General features: G+C 40.0%; 3 protein-coding genes across 3 annotated transcripts; all 3 read right to left on the minus strand.

The window, feature by feature from the left end:
* Positions 1–1333: 1333 nt before the first annotated feature.
* On the minus strand, positions 1334–3739 carry LOC111664562 (forkhead box protein D1-like). Its single transcript, XM_023419218.2, has one exon. It carries the CDS (start codon positions 3647–3649, stop codon positions 2726–2728), a length of 924 nt encoding a protein of 307 aa, XP_023274986.1. The 5' UTR covers positions 3650–3739; the 3' UTR covers positions 1334–2725.
* A 1265-nt stretch (positions 3740–5004) lies between these two features.
* zglp1 (zinc finger GATA like protein 1) lies at positions 5005–9824 on the minus strand. The gene is made up of 4 exons (XM_023419073.2): positions 8088–9824; positions 7865–7977; positions 6748–6841; positions 5005–6163 (listed from the first exon to the last, which is right to left on the minus strand). Exons 1-4 carry the CDS (start codon positions 9551–9553, stop codon positions 6031–6033), a joined length of 1806 nt encoding a protein of 601 aa, XP_023274841.2. The 5' UTR covers positions 9554–9824; the 3' UTR covers positions 5005–6030.
* Positions 9825–11457: 1633 nt separating this feature from the next.
* Positions 11458–15233, minus strand: fdx2 (ferredoxin 2). The gene is made up of 5 exons (XM_023419076.2): positions 15037–15233; positions 14635–14686; positions 13320–13426; positions 13126–13213; positions 11458–13010 (listed from the first exon to the last, which is right to left on the minus strand). The coding sequence occupies exons 1-5, from the start codon at positions 15221–15223 to the stop codon at positions 12854–12856; spliced, it is 591 nt and encodes a 196-aa protein (XP_023274844.1). The 5' UTR covers positions 15224–15233; the 3' UTR covers positions 11458–12853.
* Positions 15234–23565: the final 8332 nt, after the last annotated feature.

The following is a 23565-nucleotide window of genomic DNA, read 5'->3' on the forward strand; positions in this document are numbered from 1 at the left end:
AGAGACCCTCATCCACGCCTTCGTCACCACCCGTCTGGACTACTGCAATGGAGTCCTGCTTGGGGTTCCCAGCAAAATCCTGGACAGGCTCCGGTATGTCCAGAACTCAGCTGCCAGGATTCTCACCCGCACCAAGCCCTGGCAGCACATCACCCCCACCCTCATCCAACTTCACTGGCTTCCGGTCAAAGCCTGCATCCAGTACACAATCCTCTCCCTCACCTATAAATCCCTCCATGGTCTCGCACCCCAGTATCTGTCTGACCTCCTCCACCCCTACTCTCCACCCCCTACACCAGCCTGCGATCTTTCAGCGACAGAGCATTCAGTGTGGCAGCCCCCACCCTCTGGAACTGAAGATCCGCACAGCCTCATCTCTGGACATTTTCAAAAAACTGCTGAAAACACACCTAGCTGCCTCATCTCCTACAATCTCTGCCATCTCTATTCTGTCTCGTCTTGTTTCATTTATTTGTTTTTTTAATTTATTTTGTGATTCTTTTCCTATAAAGCGGACTTGGATACCTTGAAAGTCACTATAGAAATCCAAGTTATCAGTATTCCATCATGCTTCCTGTCACAGGACTCAAGCTACAGCTCGTCTCAGGGGCTGTGGCTCACACTAACTAACTTTAATGGGCCACACTCCATGGAGGCACATGGAGATTTTTCCTCAAAGAAGGGAACAGGACTGTGAGCATCTGTGTGTGTTGTAATTGAATAAAAGTAAAATATGACTAAGCGTGCCAGGAAAAGCAAACTGTTCCCTGTGGGGTTATTTAGGTGGAAGGCAACTGTTTGCAGATGGCAGAAGATCTGCTCTGAACCACATCACACCTTCACCAGCAGTTAAATCCTGGGAGAGATTTCTTCCACATATGCCAAAAGATTTTTTTATTTGCACTGTAGTTACTTTTATCCATAGGACACTGGCAAATAAAAAAAATGTTCCCACCTCCATAGCAAACTTGTTGTAAAACTGACTATATTTGCTAACTGTAAAAACATGCTGCAAAAATGTGTTTAACTTGAACTTGGACTGAAATAAATGCCCTTGCACCTTCGCATGTTCTAAAAATTCAAGGACTTTTGAATAAAAGTTCAAATTTTAAACCTAAAATAGAAGAGGGTTTCTTCACCACTTTTGAGGAATGTGGGCTTGACAAGAGAACACTCCACAGCAAACAACAATCATTACAGCAGAATTATTTTTATATCTTATACTGCTTTTTTAGTCAATAATATTGTCATTGTTTAAGTTATTTTCCATTCGCTTTCACACTCTGCATGTTTAACAATCCAAAATTAAAAAAATGTATTTCTTACACCTGCACACAGAAAAAAAACTTTTAATAAATTATAAAAGTTGCACTTTTTTGACTTTCACTGGTATGGTGTCTGTACTTCACAAATTACTATTAGCATTTTGTATTAAAAAACACTTGATGCATCTGACAGGTAAACTCCACTTGAAGGTACAACATTAAAATAGTGATAATATACACAAATGCATAACTCTGAAAGCACCCTTTTGATCATTCAATTCATTACTCTATATCTATATAGTTATATAGTTATAGTAGCAAATTGATGTGTATTTTTTAGTTGCGGTGTGTTTACTTAAGGATCTCAAATCCTCCTCCACACGCTCTCTGTTTCCACCTGACAAAACACAGCACAAAGTAGGCCTACATCCGAGGAAATCCAGTGCCATAGTTTTAACTTGTAATAACACCTCCAGGCCAGATGACCAGATGTGTTTGATATGTTTTGATGCCATGTGCTACTTATTTAAGCAACAGAGACTGCAGACCAGCGCGTGTTGTAACATGGATGCCTGTTCTGAATAAAGCGGGACCTCCTTCAAACATGATGTAGAAGAAATCACACACACACACCCAATAATAATCAATACACAAGGGAGGGAAAGAATAATTGCCCCCATGCATGCTCAGATCTTTTGTGATCTCTTGCGCTTACTAAGAACTTATAACAAAGCAGATCAATCATCCACGGCAAAATAAAATCCAAGCGATGTCGTCACATTTGAACAATTTCTATTCCTCTCTTAAAATCAGCCGAGTGCAGATTCGTTTGTGCAAATCTGTATAGGTATATTGGATAAATTCAACAGTAGCCTTGGTGGATCTAACTCTAACATATCAGCACACTGGGTAGCCTACTTTTTATTTCTTGTATTATTATTATTATTATTATTATTATTATTATTATTATTATTATTATTATTGTTATTATTAGCTATATATTATATTAGGAATATGCAATCAGTGGACCCTAATTTGTATTGTATGATTCTTATTCTGCTCCGCTTGAGATTGTACAAAAAAAAACAAATAAAATCAAGCAATCATAATTTCAAAAAGTAGCTAATTATACAGGTTAAAACCTACATTATTAGTTTCTATAATGGTAAACCCTGTGACATTTAATTCAAATTGCACGGACACGGTGCAAATCCAATCACTTTTTATTCGAAACATTTTAAGAGCTGTAAAATGTCAGTTATTCAAAAACATATGCTTCAAGCAAACACATTGCTAAAAAAAAAAAAATACTGGCCCGTTTGCAAGCATGGGCTATCACTAAAATCTGTAGGCTACTATTTAATATAAAGTACCATGAGTTTATTCTGTGGATTGAGGGGGATACGATTCCATTCAATTCTCCTTGGGTTGAAGACATGCAGAAGCATCATTGCATTAAATTAAATTAAATTAGACGAAATTTTAATGACCCCGGTAGGAAAATTGGACAGCTGAAGAACAGGATAGCTGGGTAGGCCCATCATTCCGTGCAGCGACACCGGGGGCATGAACGAGGAGTTTGGAGCCAAAGGGGGGACAACGACGCAGCGACCCGGGTCGAAATGTTCGAAGGTTAAACAAGAGGGGAAATTCTTGGAGAGGAGCGAGGAGAGCGCAGGTATGATGCTGCGTACAGGTGGGATGTCGGAACTAGTGTGGGAACTTAAACGGCTTCCTGAGCCCAGATCGCCGCACACATCAGGACCCTGGAGACATGGGGCCATCCTGTGCGCTCCGAGGAGAGGACAAACAGGCATCAGGCTGCGCTCCTGCGCCCTGGAGTCCTTCAGCGTTTCCAAATAAAAATGTTGCCTCTTGAAGCGTTTCCTCCGCCGAAGAAAACTTCCGTTTTCAAACATATCAGCCGACATGGGATCCAAGGTCCAATAATTTCCCTTCCCGGGATTCCCAGGCTCCCGGGGCATTTTGACAAAGCAGTCATTTAGAGACAAGTTGTGACGGATTGAGTTTTGCCACGCAGGGAACTTCTCCCGATAATACACAAAGCGCTGGCTGATAAAGTCACATATCTCACTGAGGGTCAGTCTCTTTTTCGGGCTCTGGAGGATGGCCATGGTGATAAGAGCGATGTACGAGTACGGGGGCTTCACCGAGGCGGTTCTCTTGCCTGGACCATCCTGCAGCCGGACAGCGAGGTCTCCCACCTCCCGCACTTCAGGAGCGAAGGATGAAGTTTGCTCCAAGTCTGAATTCTTCTTATCTAACAGTGACAAATATGTGCTCCTCACATCTTCACTACAGCCGTCTGTCTGTCCCTCCACGTCTATTTCCGTCTCCTCCATGAGTACGCAGTCCAAGGTCATGGTCACTCAGTGTCCGGCGGCGACGTAAGCGCCTGTCTGGGACAGAGCAGGCGCAAACCCGCTTCTCCGTTTTCATTCACAAAAAGTTGCGCATCTGACTGCATCTGCGACTTTTTAGCCTCCCACTCTAAACTTTCTCCTCCTCCTCCTGCAAAATCTGGCTCCGTCAAAACAACCACATATACAAGCCTGGAGCAGCTGCGACTGAAGGTCCTGATTATGAAATGTCCTGTATGACAGAGAACATTAACTGATGCTTCTGAGGATATGATCGCGATTATTACTCATTTCAACAGACACGTTATCACTATGACGAAATTAAGTTTTATATCTTATTTTTTCCATCTAGATTTATAAGCCTGTTGTACTTACAAGTACTTTTTGTATTTATTCGCAGTGTGTATTGATTATAAGTGGTGGAAGTAGTTTTCAGATTCCTTATTCAAGAATAACCACACGGTAAGAATATAGCATGCATTCAAAAGCTTATGCAAGTAAAATCACAAAAGCAAAATAAAAGTATATTAAGCAAAATGGTCTCTCAACAGTCTGTTTCTAATAATATACTATATTATTGGATTATTATCACTGAAGCATAAACCTGTGAGCAGCTTTTTATGATGTATTTAATGTGGAGCTATCTTTAATTTCTTTATATACAACTGGGCAGTTTAATCTGTAGCAATTAATCAAGGTGAGTGAGCTAAGTAACTTAAGCTGTCAAATAAATGTAGTTGAGTAAAAAATGAAACATTAGTGCCTTAAATGTAGTGGAGTAGAAGTATAGTGGCAAAACTGAACTGAAGTTCAGTACTTGAGTAAATGCACTTACGTTCTATCACGGTTTGTTATGGTTTAAAATAGAAGTTGAAATTACCCCAGCGGCTGAAATTGTTTTGGACTGAAATGTTTAATGTAAAAACGAAACAAGCATATTAATTTTATTGAGCTTGTTTCTCTATGTTCTTGGATTACACAATGCTCATTTCCTTCCGTGTTCCTCTTTGCTGGATGGTGTGGCTCATGGCGAGAGGCAACTTTCTCTCTCTCTCTCTCTCTCTGGCTGTTTCAAATAAGAAGAAGACGTAATCCATTTTGAAATAATAGCTGCACTGTATCAGTCCGTGTGAGGCCACCCACTTGGCACACAGGCCAGAGCTGCAGGGTGGGCTGAGAAAACTGTGGGAAGTCTCCTTAATGAACAATTCTTCCCTGTAACTCTCACTATAGTTTAATGTGATATACGTACCCCTCTGAAACTATTATACTATTTTATAATCATTGCAAGGGTATTTATACTGAGTCTAGGCCCTACTTCTGTAGCTACACACATGAAAGAGCCATGGAACAAACTGCATGTTTCATACAGACTTTAATACAGACCAAAACCCCATGCAAGCTCACACAAAAGCTTTTCCCTTCACAGAAAACAGCAATCTTAAGGAAATCAGTGCACCATTTAACCAGCAACAACCCAAATAAACACAGAGAAAAACAATCTCCCCCCAAAACAACCACAATTAGAAATGTTGACAAAGACAACAAAAATAAATAACTTAATTTAACTAGTGTAACTAAATATATGTCTACTGAACTTTGCAGACAGTCTAGCTGTCAGGTCAAGAGAAGTAAATTGTTTTGCAGTTAATAACAGTGAACACAACACTAAGCTCAGGTTGCAGTTTTTGGTCCTGTACAGAAATAACTTTCTATTGCAGCTGTTGGGTAATGCTGACCATTATACACAAGCAACACTGAAGCTATTTAGATGAAAACCGTCAACAGTTATTACTAAACTTTCCACTGAATGCGTCTAGTCCTTATAGTAGCACTACAGTATCCCATTCATTTGTCCTAAATGATTCTCAGCTCTGCTACAAACTGTGTCTGTGTGCTCAGTATATCCCTCTTTGTAGATAGAGGAAAAACAAACCTATCAACTGTATGAACTCTGTCTCATGTGCTAGATACAGGTTAGGTAGCACAAATAGGATCAGTGCAGTAAAGATATAAGTACAAAACGTTTTCAGACATCACCATTTTTATTTACTTTTTTCTTCTTCTGTCTTTTAGCTTTTTTTTATGTTTTCCTGTGATGCATACAGCACCTTGAAAGCAACCATAGAGCTAAAGCGAATTAGTTCCCTTGCCTGAAGTCCAACATGGTAACAGTGAAATTAATTTAAATACCCTGAGTCAAGTAAAATTCAAGAGGCCGGTGCTGGTCCTTCATTTTTGCATTCACAGCTGTAGTGAAATGAAGAGGACTAAGAATGACAGGAGCACAGAGTGTATAGTCTGGAATTGGTGAGTGCAAGTGTGTGTGCACAGCTCTGTCACATGTGGACAAAAAAACCTTTGCTCTATGTATTGTATGTTCGCTAAGCAGTGTGTTTCCGCTGAGCTGAGGTCAGCCTCACCAAGTTTCCACACTTGAGGCAGCATGAGTTGGAGTTGCCCTCTTTCCTAGGGATATGCCAGCAGTTGACACAGCGCACTCTGTACTTCTTATACCTTATTAAAAAAATACAGGGGTGATTTAAGTTCTTTCTTTTCAAATATTTAATGTTCAAGAATCACAATGAATGCTGCTATTTATCTATGAAATCTATATTCGAAAATGTCCCAGTTAAGGATTACCAATCTAGGATGACCGTAACACAGATCCAGCACATCATCATTCCTCTTTTCAGAGGCAAATTCATGTTTATATCTGCTGCAGCAAGTTGTGAAAGATAAAACATAAGCCATTAAACATAATAACACTGTGAGTGTTTCATATCCTCAGATTAACTGATATAAAGATGTAGCATGCATCTCACGCAATAAGAAGTTTCTGTGTGGTGAAAAACAGGCAGCAAATGAATTTACTGCAACCTGTCTGTGACACCTAAATATCTACAAGAAGTTCACCTCTGCACAAATGCAAACCAAGGCAAGCAATGAGCCAAAAGCAGCGTTATTGTGTCAGTGTGTAGTCTGATATAGACAAATTATGTGGGTATGTTTTAAAGTTAAAATCTATGTACATAAACTCCATGTATGTGTTTTTAAAAGATTTAACAGCCAGTAGTATTAATAGTATTAATATAAGCTACCTTATCCCACAAGCATTACAGAGTGGGGTCCCGTCCTCTGCATCTCTCCACATGGGGGTCTTCCTGGTGCAGCATGATGCACAGACTTTATCCTCTGATGGAACAGAAAGAAAAAACACATACAGTTAGTGTTACAGTAATTTTGACCTGATTGGAAAGAAAGAAAGAAAGAAAGAAAGAAAGAAAGAAAGAAAGAAAGAAAGAAAGAAAGAAAGAAAGAAAGAAAGAAGATTGTTGATGGTGAGTGAAAAAGTAACATGTATGGTGCATTTTTTTAGTTAGTCACCAACATAGCAGAATAAGGTTGTATATCTTGATAGTGTCAGTTAAGAGTCTTAAGTGTCTGGTGTCTGAGTGGTAGAGATAAGATAAGTTATGCAAACTTCAAATTTTTAAAGGTTTGTGACTTAAAATGTGATGGGGAGAACAGATGTTAATCACTGCAAAAAATCTGAGACGACTTTAATTAAATGCTGATACTGCTGCTACTAGAAATGCAGCGACTGGCTGCACGGCTGACAGTAAAATTACATGTTTGCATTTATATTCCATTTCTACTTCTTTTTCTCTGCATTTACTACTTGGCATTGAGGGTAGTTCCCATGATACCAGTTATGGTCTTAGGCTGTTTACACAGCAATTTCCCAAAATATTTATCTAATGTGTAACACCTGTCATCAGTGATGATGTTGACGTGCATATTTTGATGCAACGGCACTCCCTAGTGGAGAAAATGGGTATTGTTTACAACTACATAATCCACATGACTATTATTTCAATTAAAGAGCAATGCTGCTCTTTATTCAATTTTAATCACATTACATTGTAGCATTTACATTTGAACATGTGCCCAAAACTCTTTAAAATTATTAGACTCATTACAGTTTTTTCCTTTTCACTTTTCTCTCTTTGTGTTACACAGACTGTAAAACTTTGTGATTTTGGACACTATAAGTAAGATTAACTTGACTTAACATGATTCATACATGTTTTATTCATTAAGTAGTTATTTTAAGATTATTGCTTTAAATTGTAGGACTCGACATTGCTGTTTGGAGAGCCTGTAGTAAGGTCAACATAGTTTCATTGAGCAGTGCAGGTACTCAATGTTACTCACTGGAGACAGTAGTTGTTGGGTCACTCTCCTCATCTGAGCTGCTAGTTTTAAGGGATTTCTGGGATGTTCGTGTCCTCAGCCTCGGCTTTCTTACACTCTTGCAGAGCTCCTTGCTGTGATGAGTAAACATGCAGCAAACACCAACAAAGTGTGTGAATGTAATTTAAATTGACATTACCATCTTCTAAATTCCCACGCAAAAATGTAATACATCTGTCAGTACCTGTACTTTGAAGTTATGAGGAGGCGACACTGTTCCCTGCTGTCATCCAGCTCTGTGCCCATGCTGAATGTCACTCCCTGGAAATCTGGGTCTTGGATGTCAACACTCCGGCTGGGATGAGGTTGTTTTCTTGGAGTCTTGGTTCTCCACTGCTGGGAAGATGCAAGAGAAAGTTCCTCCCTTTGCATTGGCCTGAGCTCTGGTTTTAAAGTTGTAGCTAGCACATTATAGCTTGAGGATTTCAGTTGTTCAGCTGCGGGGGATTTTTCCTCTATAGAAGCATGTATACATTCTGCTTTAGATCCTGGGATTTTATCTTTTTTTGGCAGTGAGAAACACTCCTCTGTAGCACTAAAGAAGGGTGATGCTGATTGTGAAGGAGGCAGGATGGCGCTCAGAGGTGGCAGCTGGGTATCACATGGGGGCTCTGTAGACAAAGCAATATTTGCATTGTGGTCTAGTGTAAGTGCTGACTTTGATAGAGCTACACTTGTATCTTCATTCGAATTAAAAGTCAGCTGAGTATTAAGTGATGCATTGGGAATATGTGCTTGTGCCAAGGCATTTTCAGAGAAGGGTATGTTCAAAAAATCCTGTTCAGTTAAGAAACAATCCTTCTTACACTCCTGGTTCCACTCCAGTAGTCTGCTCACACTGAATTTCACCTCCCTTTTGTCCCCGTGTTGAGGTTGAGAAGATGCTGTTGTGCTTTCCTCCAGTAGCGCTGGTATAACAGTTTCTGTTTTTTCCGTGCTCTGTGGTTGAACACTACAACCCACTTTGGAGTCTTTCACACAGGACTGTGGTTTATAATAACTGGCTCCCACACTGCACACCCCTCTCATATCCTCCACATGACTGACAGAGGCTGTGATTTCTTGTCTCTTACAGATAAGAAGGGATGGCCTTAAAGTGTATTCAACATTTACACTGTCACTTCTAACTCCCTGCTCTTTAACATCTGCTGCAGCAGTCGTTGACTTGGCTGTTAGATGGCCTAATTTTGCGGTGGATGGTCCTGAACCTGGGTCTGACTCTTCTACGTCTCTTCGATGCAGGAGCCTCTCACACTGCAGGTTGATCAGACTCAGCACTTTCCAGGGGCTGTTACATTCGTAATGTGACTCAGCCAAAGTTGTTATGTTGCTGCTATGACTTTCCTCCTTCACTTTGTTCACCTGATTATAAGGCAACTTGTGAGACAAACTGTGCTGACAGGAATTATTAAAGGATTGAAATAAATGTGCACTGTCTTCCTCATTTCTAACAATGAAATTATCCCGCCTAGACGTCTCATTAAGCCATTTGGAGGGTGAATTTGTGTCAAGAAAACTGTTGTGAACAGGAGATCCTAGCCTGGAAACTTCTTGGAAAAGGTAGAAGAGTGCAGAGTGGGAAGACTCTTGATCCGCTGTGCTCTGGCTTCCTTGGATGAAGGCAGCTTGTTTCTTTTGTCCTGTGCTCATGTTGAGGTAGTTTCTGTATCATGAATAAACACAAACAGTCTTTAAATCTGCAGTTTCTAAGCTTTGGGGTCAGAGCCCCCCCTGAGGGAGTAGTGAGACCATTGCCAAGGTAACGAATAAGTCAGTCAAAAGCTAGCTACACAAAATGATATTTATTTTTCAGACCTTTCTGTAATCTGTTTTTTTTTTTATTGTAAAACATTGTATCGCTATACATCTTTAGGCTATTGAATGTTTGTGAAATGAACTACTCTTTAATTTAACTGATCACACCACATTGACACACTGTGACAATAGATGGAAAGTTGACATTGCTTCACCTTAACACAACTAAAGGGTTGGAAACCATTATTTTTAGGGGATAAATGGGATTTCAAACATTGGCAGCTCCTGTGGTGAGCTACAGCTGCTACTCATGTATGCAATACCGCATTGACAGTAGATAGTTTGGGGCTACTGCAGTGTTAAACAGTTTTGTGGACTGTGGACAACAGTTACAGTAGTGATGTATGCTGCTGACCTGCTGATAACAGCAGTTATGCTGTTGACCACATGAACTGAGTTTGGGGTAATTTTCTTAAAACGTATTGTACCCTTGAAAGACCAGGCCCGTATTTTTATAGCATACATAGGCTAACGGGAATCGTCTGGTTCAGTTTTGTTTTTGTTTTTAAAAGTTTAAGAAAGCCGAGCTGTCATTTTCCATGAAAATGCGCAAGGCATGAAGCCGCCGGTTTTAAGATTTTTTTCAAATGTAACTTATTTAACTCACCGGAAGAAATGTGACAAAACTTCGAGGCCTCGGTGAAGTTTAAATGTGTTCTTGGGCACAAATGTAGCTCTTGGCGTTCTAGAATGTCCAAGATTTTCGCGGGTGTCTCGAGTTTGACTGTCGCGAGCGCAGAGGCAGGTCGCAGTGGTATTGACACAGTGGTAATCAGTATTAATATAAACGTGATTAAAAGTGACTTATGTTAAAATCGCGTTCCTACATTCACACCATCTGAAAATGTCCTCCACCTTTATTCTCTCATATTTGCATCAGTGGGCTGTGACTTTATCGGAAATGCTTTGGGCAACTCAAAAGAGAGAGATGGTCACTCTAATAGTAGGTACATATGCAAGTCGGTTTACGTTTTTATCAACAAATTTGATTTAATGTATTAAGGGCCTACTCTATGGGCACTCTGAAATATACAGTTGTACATTCAGCGATCGCATAGTTTGATTCATTAGCTGTGATCTCAAGATCCTTCAACACTCGCCCATTATATATGGGCCCTCTCTTCATATTCACACATCAAATTTGTCGATCTTTATCTTTATTTGTCTGTTCTGACCTGTCATGGCCTCTACGGCTAACGCGTTTATCATTTTAGGCCTAAGCATGAACAGTTAAAAATATGGTCAAAATCAAATTCAACAAGGAAAGTCGACTCAGTTAACCTCCCATCGCCGTACACTATTGTTGATGCTCACCTTAGATCTTCGACTCAATCAGCTAAAAGATGAAGTGTGCCAGGAACTGGTAACTCAAACTGATGGAGCTGGTTGCTATGACCGATTAGTGTTTTGGACCAAGAGAAGTTGCACGGGTGTTCCTGGTTTGCTAGATTACACCTGTTCGGTCATAAAAGAGTTGCCCACGCAAGGCTCCAGTTTCGCTTGATAGTCGCTGCAGCAAAACGCTTTTTGCAACAACACATTTGGCTTTTTTTCTTTTTCTTCTTAAAAAAAGATATTTGCTGGGTAAAGGTGGCGATTTTCCCACAATTGCCACCTGCTGCTCATGCAATGAACTAGCACTGCTTATATAAGTTTAGATAAATCAATGAGTTAAACTTGTGTCTTCTTTGAGTGTTTATAGTAAGTGTTTGCTGGGTAATGAGGGCAGAGTACCAAAATGCTTTTAAAAACTGATTTTATTGCACAACTTTAAATATTTGTAATTTCTAAGACATAATATACATAATTCACTTACATTTGTGCGTAAGTTGGACAAGTACAGTTGACTTAACAAGTGAAGAGTAGATGTGGTAAACTAATTCCATGGTAACAAGCTCAGCAGCTTCAAAACTGACTCATCTCCACCTCCATCCTGATCTGGATCCAAGCACACCTGAACCAGATCACCTAATTAAGCCATAATCACTGGCACCAGACAGGAAGTGCTTTAACATGCATATTCTATTAGACATTAGAAACACAATAGACCATCTTGGCAGCAGACACTTTGACTTGTCAAGGCATGAAAAGCGTAGGTGTAAAAAAATGACATAAACGATGGCTCCATTCCATAAAGTGACCCAGTAAAACCATGTCAGTTAGTGAGAATGCACAATATCAGAACCCTGGGACTGACTCACCTCAATGGAATGCAGCCATCATTAAAGTTATTAATTCCACCTGTGCTTTGACAACTCAAAACATCTGCTGGGAAAAGGGTCGATTCACCTGAATATCTTTTGAAATGTTCAACGTGTGAATATATGCAAGTTTCAACAGTCTGGAATATGATTTGTTAAGAGACCACCTTTTAAACTTCAGGTGACTTTTGCCTTTTGGATAACCATTGTAATATACTGTATGGCTTCTTCTATATCTGGCTTCAGTACCACGCAGAAGAAAACTATTTTGAGGTTTATGACATGGGCTAACTATAGTCAGCTGGTTCTTAATGATAAGTCATCGCAACACCTACAAATGAACTTGGTACATAAAAATGAAAGTAAATGCTCTGCATATAATATCTGACTAGTGAATCAGGGTGAAAATGATGGACTGGCTGAAAAGAGTAAGATCATCTTGTGATACTTGTGCGTATATGAGCTGTAACAAGGAATGTTCCATTCAACGGCACAAAGATGGACTTTGTTAAAAATTGCTCTGCAATGTATGACACACTCTTGAAATGTCTCTTAAAACCCCTTCTGTTTTAACAAAGAACAGTTGTGAGATTGAATGGTGTCTTAATTCTGGCCTGAGAACACTCCACATAAATAAATACATTATCAATTAAACCATCACAGTTTTTTATGGGATGTAACCATTAATTTCACCTTCAGTGAGACCCACAGTGTCTGACCATGCGTGATCTCATCTGCAGGCCTGTCATGTCATTGGTAATCTGTGGAATTTTTCAGTCAGCAAAACATCTTGGGAGTTGCTACGGATTTTACTATGCTAGCCGTGCATCTCTTCATGGTCGCCCCCTCACTCAACCAGCACACGTGGTGTCTAGCTCACAGCAACACCCTCTCATTTTTCTCCAGCCCCCCTCTTTACCATTTATACCGCTTCTCAGTGAGGTTTGGGAACATGACCATCAACATAGAAATTCCTGGTGACTTTGGGCAAGGTAAGCTCAATGCCATCCAGCTCTGGAGTGAGAATGATCTGGCATCCCAGCCGGGAGTTCTCCTGAAGCATGGCAGCCATGTCCAGCATGTCATCCTCCCTAACAACCAACAAATCTGTCAATATTCACGGTGATCTTGCTTTCACCCCATCACAAGCATTTGTTGAAATTTAAATGTTGTGGTTAAAGAAGATGTCATCAGTAGCAGACCTACCGCTCAAGAGGTTCAGGCAGTTTGTCAAAATAGTCAGCGTTCACATAGACATGACATGTTGAGCAGGCCAATGATGCCTCACAGGCTCCTAAATAAAACAGAGACATATATTTAAGACAGAGACAATTAGCAATAACTGTCTTCAAACCATGCACCAATATTTAAGAGAGAGCTTGAACTGTGTAAAAACTGACCTTCCAGGTCAATTCCATGCCTGTGAGCCAAATACATAGCATTATCTCCCACTTTGGCCTTGACTGGGATCCTCTGGCCAGATCGATCTACATACACCACATTCACCCTACACAGCAAAGAAGAGATCCCTCTTGAAAGTGTTCTAAATAACTTGGGACTTTAATTCAAACAGATCAAGATCAACATGAGGTTTACAAAATAATTTGGCTTTATCAACAATTATACATTTGAGTTTGTTTTTCTCAATCATGTTAAAAATGTGAGAAAAAAGTCACACACAAAGGTTCTATGACAAAAATATTTCCACACATTTTCACCCTTTGTATATGTAATAAGTCAATGATAAAGAAATATATCAGTTTTTCCTTTGTTGCGTCTCAAGTTTTTTGTTGGTGTGTGAGCATTTTATTGTATGTGATGGGACTGTTTACTCTGATCTGATACCACTTCTTGAGAAGTCTAAATTCAATGCAAACCTTTTTCCATTGCCTACATTTAATTTCTGTCCAGCTGGTACTAATCAGTGCTGCAAATACCTAACTAATGTATACATGGTGCTGTTGTGGTTAAGTGTCAGGCCAAACAAGCGGTTTCCTGCTGCACCTGTGGAGAGGAGGAGGCAAAAATGTCTAGTGGTGTGAATTGTGTTCTAGTGCATCCAGAAAGCTGCTGGGTAAAAAAGTTTAGATTTTTACTCATGCCTCCGAAATCATCTGACCATGAATGGTCTTTACAGAACCCAACATTTATCAGGGTGGATTTTTTTTAAATTATGTGCACTGAATTATTATTAGTATGTTGTAAATGGACTGCGCTTACATGAGATTTTTCATCTTTAGCAGGACCCAGTGGAGAACAATGGTAGTTCAGTTCCTTGCTCAGGGACAATTTCACATGTGAGGACAGGAGGAGGTGCAGATCAAACCACCAACCATGCAATTAATGTATGACTGGCTCCATCTTCTGAACCACAGCAGCCACAAAATGTTTTATCAAATTTTGCACAACAAACGTCTACCATCCATCAATACCAACTTTGTTAGATTAAATTTCACCACTGGTTCAATCCGAGCTCAGGATGTGTGTCAGTGTGGATAAAAAAAAATGCAAGCCTAACATGACTAAGCAAAATTTTTAACTATCTTTCCCTGATCAAATGTTACCTTCACTGACTTGAACTTTGCAGTTTCAGTGTTAAAGAGTAGTTGTTGTAGTGGTACAGTTTTGACTAAAAGTATGATGCGCGCATTAATTCATAGTAAACGACAACATCGCACCGATTCACAATAAAAAGCCAATAAAAAGTAAACTTACACATCCTCGGAGTCCTCTGCATTGGCGCTGCCCTCCTCACTCTGGTAAAGACCTTTGGGGAATAGAAGCATCGTCATCAGGACAGTGATATGGTAAGATCAGCCCCCCCCCCCCTTTACCGTTAAGAATAAAGGGGATGTCTGACTTGTTGCACAAAGTTTCACCACCTCATCTGGGAATGGTGAAGTTACACAAGTGTTATTGAGCGGACTTTCGACTTCAATAACTATTGATCTTCTTTTAACCACCTGCGAACCAAACTTTGGTAGCACCTGTAACTTACATTCTGGCAGAAACAGATGACTTATTATCTCTTATTCAGACTAACCATGAAGAAATAGTGCCGAGATTATAACCAGCCTCTGATTAGGGCTAAAAGTGTTAGCAAGCTGCACCACTCACCTATACTCGTCTGCAAATGTCTGTTTATCGTGCGGAAGCTATCATAGGAACCCCTCCTCTGTAGATTAGCCACGCTATTCACACAGCTCTGTATCCTGTACAGGGGACATGTGCTACAGTCCGGTATAACTCGAGAAAGTCTCAAAGTCAGCCCCATGCTCGACCGGACAGCAGCTGCGGCCGCCATGATTCTGTTATGGTCACATGGCCGAAAGCGGCCAATGGGAAAAGAGCGCTGGCAGCGTGACGTTTCTGACATAATATCCTACTCTAACAGCAGAGGGCACTGCTGCGTCACACTGCAGAGGAAGCAAGGGCACAAATATGAAGTCAGCGTTATCCAGACATTATAAATATAGAAATGAATGACCTGCATTAGTTCTGTAAAAATATTGGCCATAAAAAGTAAGTTTCCCCCTGAAATGTAGTGCTGTGGGCAGGTGAAGTAGTATAAAATGGAAATAAATACCTCAAAACGGTTCCTCAGTACATTATTTGAGTAAATGTACTTTCCACCACAGTAGAGTCGGTATATAAATTAGTCTATTAAGGCTCAAAGAAAAATATATTGAACTTCCTGCACCATAATACAGCCCCATCCTGGCAACAGTAGCAACAGTAACTGGTATTAGAGACCTTTTATCTCACGTTTAAACATACGCCAGAGCCAGAAAGTAAATTTATTCAACTAGTTTACTGAAGCTGAATTTCACCTTTACTTGAGCAATTCCATTTTCTGATTCACCATACTTATGCATTTCAGAGGCAATGTTATAATTCTTACACCACATTTATTTCACAGTTGTAGTTAGTGGTTACTTTTAACATGCAAAACATATGATCAGCTAATAAAATATGAGTTGTTATTGTAGATGAATTTACCCAATGAAGTTGGCAATACTATGACCAACTACAAGTTTGAAATGCTGTTACATGTTAATGCATCAACAACATCAATAATCCTAATTTTGACAATAATAGTGATGGACTATAACTAGAGCAAAATTTTGGATCTGGACTTTCAATAAGGTAAAAGATTTGAATACTTCCACCACTGCAAAAAGGGTTTGTTACCAGCTGTGGATGAGACAGGGCTGTAAACATTTCTCCTTTCTTCTCATTTTGTCATCTTTCTCAGGGTGGTTTCAGTGATAAGCGATGATGTCAACAGTGATGTGGCATCAGCCTGTTTATTTGCATATTTTTCTGTATTTATTGTTGTTTTATTCATTGCTGATTTGCGATTCCGTTTATACTGTCTCTAACCTGCCCCACAGGGATATTAAATTATAAGAGACTCCACTACAATTATTTCACTTTGCAGAATCATATTAGCTCCACCTCAACTTGCATCACTTACTATAATCCAATATTATAATGTATAACATTTGTATAATAATCTATCTGTAATTATATCAATTCAATCCTATCTGAATGCTCTTATTTCACATAAGCGTCCTTCATTTGGTGCTATTGTATTTTGTTCCAGTTGCAGGTCTGACCAGTCTAAACATGTTAAAGTCATCTTCCAGTTAAGGAAGTGGGTTTTCCCATAGTTCAAAAGAATCAAAATTAAATATTTCAAATTTCCACAAAGTCGCATTCAGTATCAACCTCCATACTCAAAAGTATCACAGAGCAGTGAATACATGCTCTGCCCTGTTTCTGTGTGCTGTAAAGGATGACAAACCTAGATAAGAAATCTGCCATCTGCCAGTGAAAAACTGTGTTTTAGGACTGCGACCAGTGATGTGCGAAGTCACAGAAGTGATTTTGTGACCAGAGGTCGGTTTCTTTCTTACCTCTCTGAGAGAGGGGTTTTTCTTACTTTAAGATTGAGAGAAAATGCCACAACATATATATATATATATATCACTGTCTTTGACATCCACTTTGAGAGAAAGGAAGTTATCCTAAAGAGTACCGAGCTATTAAACTTATGATCCCTTTACAGCATAGTAAAACTCCCACAGAGGACCATTGTGTTGATGTTTGAGATGGGATTTGTAGGCTTGAGTGACTCTATAACGACTGATGAGCTCATCCATTGGGACAACCCTACAATTTTGGTTTCTTTTCTTATCTTTTCTTCAGTGTCTCATAATGATCTGTGCTCTTTCAGGGAAACACACACTCTTGAAGTTGGTCTTGAAATGTATACTAACCCCCCATCTGGATCTGACTGCAGAGGTTCCTCCCATGTGGATGGACATAAAAACTAAATGGGGCACTCTCATGTCTATTTTTTTATTCTACAGTGAGTGCTGGGAGTCAAGTAACTGGCATATACATTATTAAACTTTATATACTCTAAATCCACATAATGAAACACTATTACACTTTCATGTACTCTCTCAGACGCACACACCTGCACAGGATTAGTGTCTAGGGACAGTTTACCTGTGTGTCTGTAAAATTTGTGGTTAGAGCACTTAGTATATCACTGGACCCTCACCTCCTCAGGTGCAGGTGTGTGTGTGTGTATGTGTGTGTGTGTGTGTGTGTGTGTGTGCGTGTGTGTGTGTGTGTGTGTGTGTGTGTGTGTGTGTGCATAAAGAGGTGTGGTGGGTGGAGGTTTTTACACGCTTGACTTGGTTATAAAGTGGGCCCCAAGCTGTTCCTTCACATTACATTCCCCTCACTCCCTGATGACTATACAGTACAATAACTCACCCCCCCCCACACACACACACACACACACTCATACCTCCTTAAGCCATTCACACTGAAATACTTAAACAAGACACTGCTTAAGACAGACATGCATAAAAACACAGTCACACACACACACAAACACACAGATCACAAACACTCTATTAACATATGTCCCTCATCCAGAGCCCAGCAGCAACAACATGTGTGGATATTTTAGCAGCGATGTGGGGATCTGATGAGTCTCCCCAGAGTATACCATGTATATGTGAACAGTTTATGTTTCCAAGGACAGATGGAAAAACACTACGTTTACCAGCAGTCCTTTGGGTGCCATCCAGTCGGTCCCATCAGCGCTCCCATTATGGTTTTGTATGTTGTGATGTTTTCCCACCTTGCCACTCACTGAGGATATACAGTATGTCTTTTTTTTTAAAGTCACCACTTTGAACCTGGAAAACAGACTTCTTTTAGCTTTTTTTAAAATGTAAGTTTGGAACAAGTCTATATTTTTCTAATTGTCAAAAAATCCCCACTAAATAGTATTATCTCTTTAGCCAGAGCCTGACTAAGATAATTCTTCTGTAGACCTCCATACTTCTCCAGAAACTATTAAAAACACACCAGTGAGCCACACTGTTTCACCTGGTGTATATTAATCCACAGCTGAAAATAGTAAGCAGAATATTCTGTACTTATTCCTGTTTGATTAATATTTGTGAAAAATTGCAGAACCCAGCTGTTTTAGGAAACTCTCAAAAACCTCAACTTTATATCTGGGACCTGTTTTTAAAGTTTTGCATAAGTGGCTTGTGGCTACAGACTGAGAATGGACATCAGCAAGCACTGATGGTTGGTGTTGGTCTTTTCATTGGATTTATTGACAGTAAGAAAAACACAGAATAACACTAGCCTTATTCTTTAATTTGACCCCTTCCCTGGTGTTTAAAATGGCTTAAAGGCTCAGAGGTTTGTGGAGGTTGTAAAAAATGATGCATATTAAAAGTCAAAACATAAAAATATCCAAAACTGGAGTGCAAAGTTTTTCCAAGTGTGTCAGTGTGTGAATGTGGTTTGCAAAATATGTCTCTTGCATGCTCACTCATTGTATGCGTGCGCATGTTACTTCCCATATTTAATGTTGGTTCAGTCTTTACTGTAAATACATCGTCAGTTATGATGATCTATGTTAGGCCACCGAGTTGAATGACAGCAGCTGTTTCATTTGCTTTCCCTGGTTTTACTGTCGTCCTCTGGCAACAGCGTGCTCAGAATCAGATGAATGACAGATGAGTGTTTTTTAGGGAGTGCAGAGTTGTTTGGATATTTCATGGATCAACATTTCCCTGAAAGTATATCTTTGAATGACGCAGCCGAGTGCACGCAAACATTCACAGCTCAAAACTAAATGTGCAGATTTCCTTTTGCCTTGGTGCTCATGCCAGTGAAAATATAGACCTTCTCAATGCAACATTTTATTTTCATGTTGGTTAGTTGGTGCTAGCAACTTTATTGCTCACATCCTGCTGAGCTCCACTTTTAAGATAATCTATTGACAAAGCGACATGTCTGAACCACTGAGTTCCATTTCATTGTAATCTTATCATATCATCTTCATGTTTGAAAGTGTGTGTGTGTGTGTGTGTGTGTGTGTGTGTGTGGGTGTGTGTGTGTGTGTGCGCGCGAGCGTGCGCGTGTGTGTGTGTGTGCGCGCACATGTGTGCGAAAATGTCTGTATGTGTTTGTATACATGTGTGTACCTGCAGTTGTGTACATGAGCCTCGTTATGCAAGCCATATCATGACTTTCAGATGACTCACTCTAATTAGAAACAGGTAAAAGTACCCCTATTCCCTTTCATGCGTCATCTGTGTGGGAATGCTTATTCCTCAGCCAGACAAAAGGGAAACTTACCATCAGTGTGAGTAAACACCGTGACAGCCTGGGAGCTGGCATTATCACAGGGAAAACAACTTCTTACTCAAACTCTTGTGATGTTTATACGTCTGGGACAATTTCTCTATTGTGTGTCACACATTTAAAGGTAGGAGCATTTTCAGGAGTCTCCCCAGGGCTCAAGGTTGTGCAGAGTTGTTTGTAATTAATGACCTTTTTCACACACAACACTGAAAAGTGCACAGCGGCCAGCAGTGAGGTGTTTGCTTTAGCTTGAGGTCTGGATGGAGTTTAGTGGTTCCAGTCTGTGGTCTCAGAAACTGCCGTCTGGACTGTGATAGACAGCGTTGACCGCTGACTGTTGACCTTTGACACCAGAAAAAGAAAGGCTGTGGAGAAGGGTCAAAGACTTGGGAGGTCACAGAGGTGCAACAAATCATGTCAACAAATCCAAACACACCAAGGAAGTCATCGATCCACTCCAATTATGCTTTTTGTTGCTTATTTTGGTGAAAAGTTTGTGGAATGTGGATAACAGCTTAACATAAAATCCCCATTTGAAGAGGAATATACAGCACGCTGAGAAGATTTCCTAACATTTAAAGAATGCTGACTATATTCTATGTTTTTGTTATTGTCAACCAACAAAACCAACAATGCTTTAATTAGTCTTTCCGACTTCCCTAGCCTGTCTGTGGTTTTCACCCTCACGCCCATTTGTTCCTACTAATGACATAAAAACTTGAAAAATAGGTCACCAATACTTTCACTTTTGAAAAGCGGTTAAATGATTTCCTAAACCTGCTGGACACTGTAGAGCAGAGTAAATAATGCATTTGTTAGGGATTTCCGAGGTGGATTAATACACATTAGTGCTCAAGAACAGCTCCCAGCCCAGTACTTAGCAGGTATGTTGTTTCAAGCATGTTGAAGAACCTGCCACAGTGGATTCAGGCTGTCTCAGTGTCTTTTGTCTTTTTATGTAATCAAAGACAGACGATCTGTTGCAGGACTTCTTTTTCTTGTTCTTCTTGTCGCTGATGATGGTCCTTTATGACCCTGGTTTTTATGTTTGGAGTTGTTGTCATGCTGCAGAATGAATTTGGGACCAATCAGACGCCTCCCTGATGGTACTGGATAAGAATATAAACATCTGGAGTGCCTAAAAGTACTGTATATGTGTCTACAAGCACTTTAGTCTGAATGAAAATGATTGCCCATACTGGCCTGCATGTGTATGTGTGTGTGTGTGTGTGTGTCTGTGGAGCTCTGTGTGTTGAATTATGGTTGTAACAGTGACTGTAATTGACCCTCCATGGTCCAGACTTTGCCTCTGTGAAACATTTGGTCCAAATCGGAGTTCGATGTCTCTCTGGGGACTGAGAGGTGTTAACTCTGTGACTAACTGGACTGTTTCACTCCACATGAATCCGAGTACAACTTTTCACTGCAGCAGTAAATTTTCTCCATTTCAACAATATATTCCAAAATGACTGAATAGCACTTAGAGAACACCATGTCTTCGGTCACAGTTGTTTGCTTTTACTTTTAGAGGTAATTTTCATATAATTAAAAAGAAAAAGTAAAGTATAGGTGCCAGGGTGTTTGAGCACACCACCCCACTCTGTCTCGCCTAACAGCGGATCTAGTTGAGCTCTAACAATTTCCAAATTGTCAGGTCACACTGTATTTAAGACAGAGGGACTCACAACTAAACCAGCATGAACAGAAACTGGTTGTAGTTTGCCTGCTTGGCTTAAGAGAACACTGACGCCTTAAAAAAGGTTTTGCATCTGTCTGGTTTTGTGATTCCATTTGGATGTTTTTCTTTTTTTTTTTTACACTCAGATCATATTCTTTAATCATTTCTTCCACTTGCTTTTACAGCCACATTTTTTCTGCCTTAGGCTCCAAAAAGGGCAGACAGGGAAACAAAAGATTCAGTGGAGAAATTGGATTAATCACTCTGGCTTCCCCCTTTTCAAGAATGTACTGTTCTGCTTCAAAACAATCATGAAACTTGCATGAAGATCCAAATACTTTCCATGTATGGCATCATCGTGTATGTGCTCCTGACTCTCTGAAGATTTATTTTAATTTGTTAGGTTCGAAGTCTTATCTTCCCCTTGTTGCCTCCAGGCAACGAGCAGCGTCACTCTGATATCAGACACATCGAGACTCAGTGCATAATTCCTGCTTGTTTTATAGCACTTCACTCCTTTCTCTCTTCTCTATCCTGCATGTTCTCCCTTTCCATTCCTGCACCCCCATCCCTCATCCATCTCATAACCAAAACAAAACACAAGCACTTTTTTTTTCTTCTTTTTTTTTTTTGATGAATCAGACAGACGTATCTACAGAATATCCAGTCTAAACATTGTTATCAGTGCTGCTTGCAGACTGAGACAACCCAAAGCTGCATGAGACAGGAAACCTATTTTGTGTGTGGCTCAGATATTGTTTTATCATTGCATAACTTGACAGCAGTCATCAGAGTGTGTGCATAAAAACTGTGTGTACTCAGATTTCCAAGCATTTAATATTTGTTTACTTGAATGGCGAGACCTCAGGAACACATTTAAAATCCACTGTGAAATTTTAAGGGGGGGGAAAGACAGCCATGTATCATTGCTTAAATCTATGTCCAGTCATATCTGAATAGTCAAACTTTGAAAGTGCCACATCTATTGTTCCAAACCATTAGTTTCATATTATCTATAGTAAAGTATAGCAGATGGTTTAGTGTGTCGTCTGTAGGGTGTGATGTGGTATGTGGATCCAATATGTGGTATGTTTTTCTTTGCATGCGTGTGTGTGGTTTGTGTGTATTTTGCACATGTCGGGGCTGTCGTCTCCTGCCTGGGAACTGTTATTATCTGGAGCTGGGGGCTTTATCATTGCACAGCAGCGATGATAAGAGACAACTCAGGACGTGGCGTAGGGCAGTCTGGTAATGTGTCTCTGTCCATAATACACACATGCCTGTTCACACTGGTACACACACACACACGTAAAGTCTTCTAATAAGTAATTTAAAGACTAATCTGGCCCCTAAATGTGACACTGTAAAAAGCGATACACACATACACACATAAACACATTTTGACAGATTCATTGCAGTCTTTGTCCTCTGGATATAAATCTTAAATCTTTCAAGAGTAAAGGGGCACTGAGTGTGGAAAGATTTGTTGCTGTTGAATTTTTTAAAACGTTGCCTCGGTGCTGTGAGAATCATAAATGAAATTCCATGCACCTCCATTGTTTAGGGATGAAGGCACAAAACACGGATGCAGATTATCTAACACCTGGGCAAAGGTTGTGGTAAGTGATAAGTAATGTTTTTTTGATTTTTTGTTTTTTTTATTTTGGGTGAACTGGCCATTTAAGAAGTGTTGCAAGAGCAGATGCCTTATGAGAGGAAATCCCTATGCATGTTCATTTCGTGTATGTTGCTTGGCACCTATTTCACATGTAGGATGTATTTCAGTATATATAATATTCTGTCTAAATGTGATAACTTCATTCTCTTCTTTTTATTTGCTGTGCTAAAAAATACAGAAAAGTCAACAGACTACTGAAAGACAAGAAAAGCGTCTCCTTTGCTTCAAAGATCCCGACATGTGTATAGTTCTGCATACAAACAACTCCTCAGTATATTTGTTGTGCAGTCTTGACAGAGCTTGAATGAGCTGCAGGAGGATTTTCTGTTTTAGGCTTCAGATTTAATCTAGGACTTGCTCTGATGTTGGTGTTCGTACTGAAAGCTCTGCTGCGGTTGAGGACTTGTGAGAAGATTAGTCTCTCCGAGCCGTAAAAGAGCTGTGATGATCTAAGATTTAAGCAACGCTTAAGCAAACTTAAACAAAGGCTTCATTCTTTTTTACATCTCAGGGGTTTGTGCAGCAGGCGGGAGGAGGAGTATGACAGGACAGATTTATGGGGAGATGGATCGGAGAGCGTGCAGGAGAAGAACATAAAGAG

This window comes from Seriola lalandi, unplaced genomic scaffold (assembly GCF_002814215.2).
Source record: "Seriola lalandi dorsalis isolate HSWRI2012SDOR001 ecotype SW California unplaced genomic scaffold, Sedor1 jcf7180002054591, whole genome shotgun sequence".
NCBI lineage: Eukaryota > Metazoa > Chordata > Actinopteri > Carangiformes > Carangidae > Seriola > Seriola lalandi.

Coding starts and splice junctions, on each gene's coding strand:
- zglp1 (XM_023419073.2), bottom strand. CDS start 9,553: ATGAGCACAGGACAAAAGAAACAAGCTGCCTTCATCCAAGGAAGCCAG. Junction 7,978..8,087: donor CTCATAACTTCAAAGTACAG/GTACTGACAGAT, acceptor TACTCATCACAG/CAAGGAGCTCTGCAAGAGTG. Junction 6,164..6,747: donor TGTAATGCTTGTGGGATAAG/GTAGCTTATATT, acceptor TTTTTTAATAAG/GTATAAGAAGTACAGAGTGC.
- fdx2 (XM_023419076.2), bottom strand. CDS start 15,223: ATGGCGGCCGCAGCTGCTGTCCGGTCGAGCATGGGGCTGACTTTGAGA. Junction 13,427..14,634: donor GCAGAGGACTCCGAGGATGT/GTAAGTTTACTT, acceptor TTTGCTGTGTAG/GGTGAATGTGGTGTATGTAG. Junction 13,214..13,319: donor GCATGGAATTGACCTGGAAG/GTCAGTTTTTAC, acceptor TGTTTTATTTAG/GAGCCTGTGAGGCATCATTG.
- LOC111664562 (XM_023419218.2), bottom strand. CDS start 3,649: ATGACCTTGGACTGCGTACTCATGGAGGAGACGGAAATAGACGTGGAG.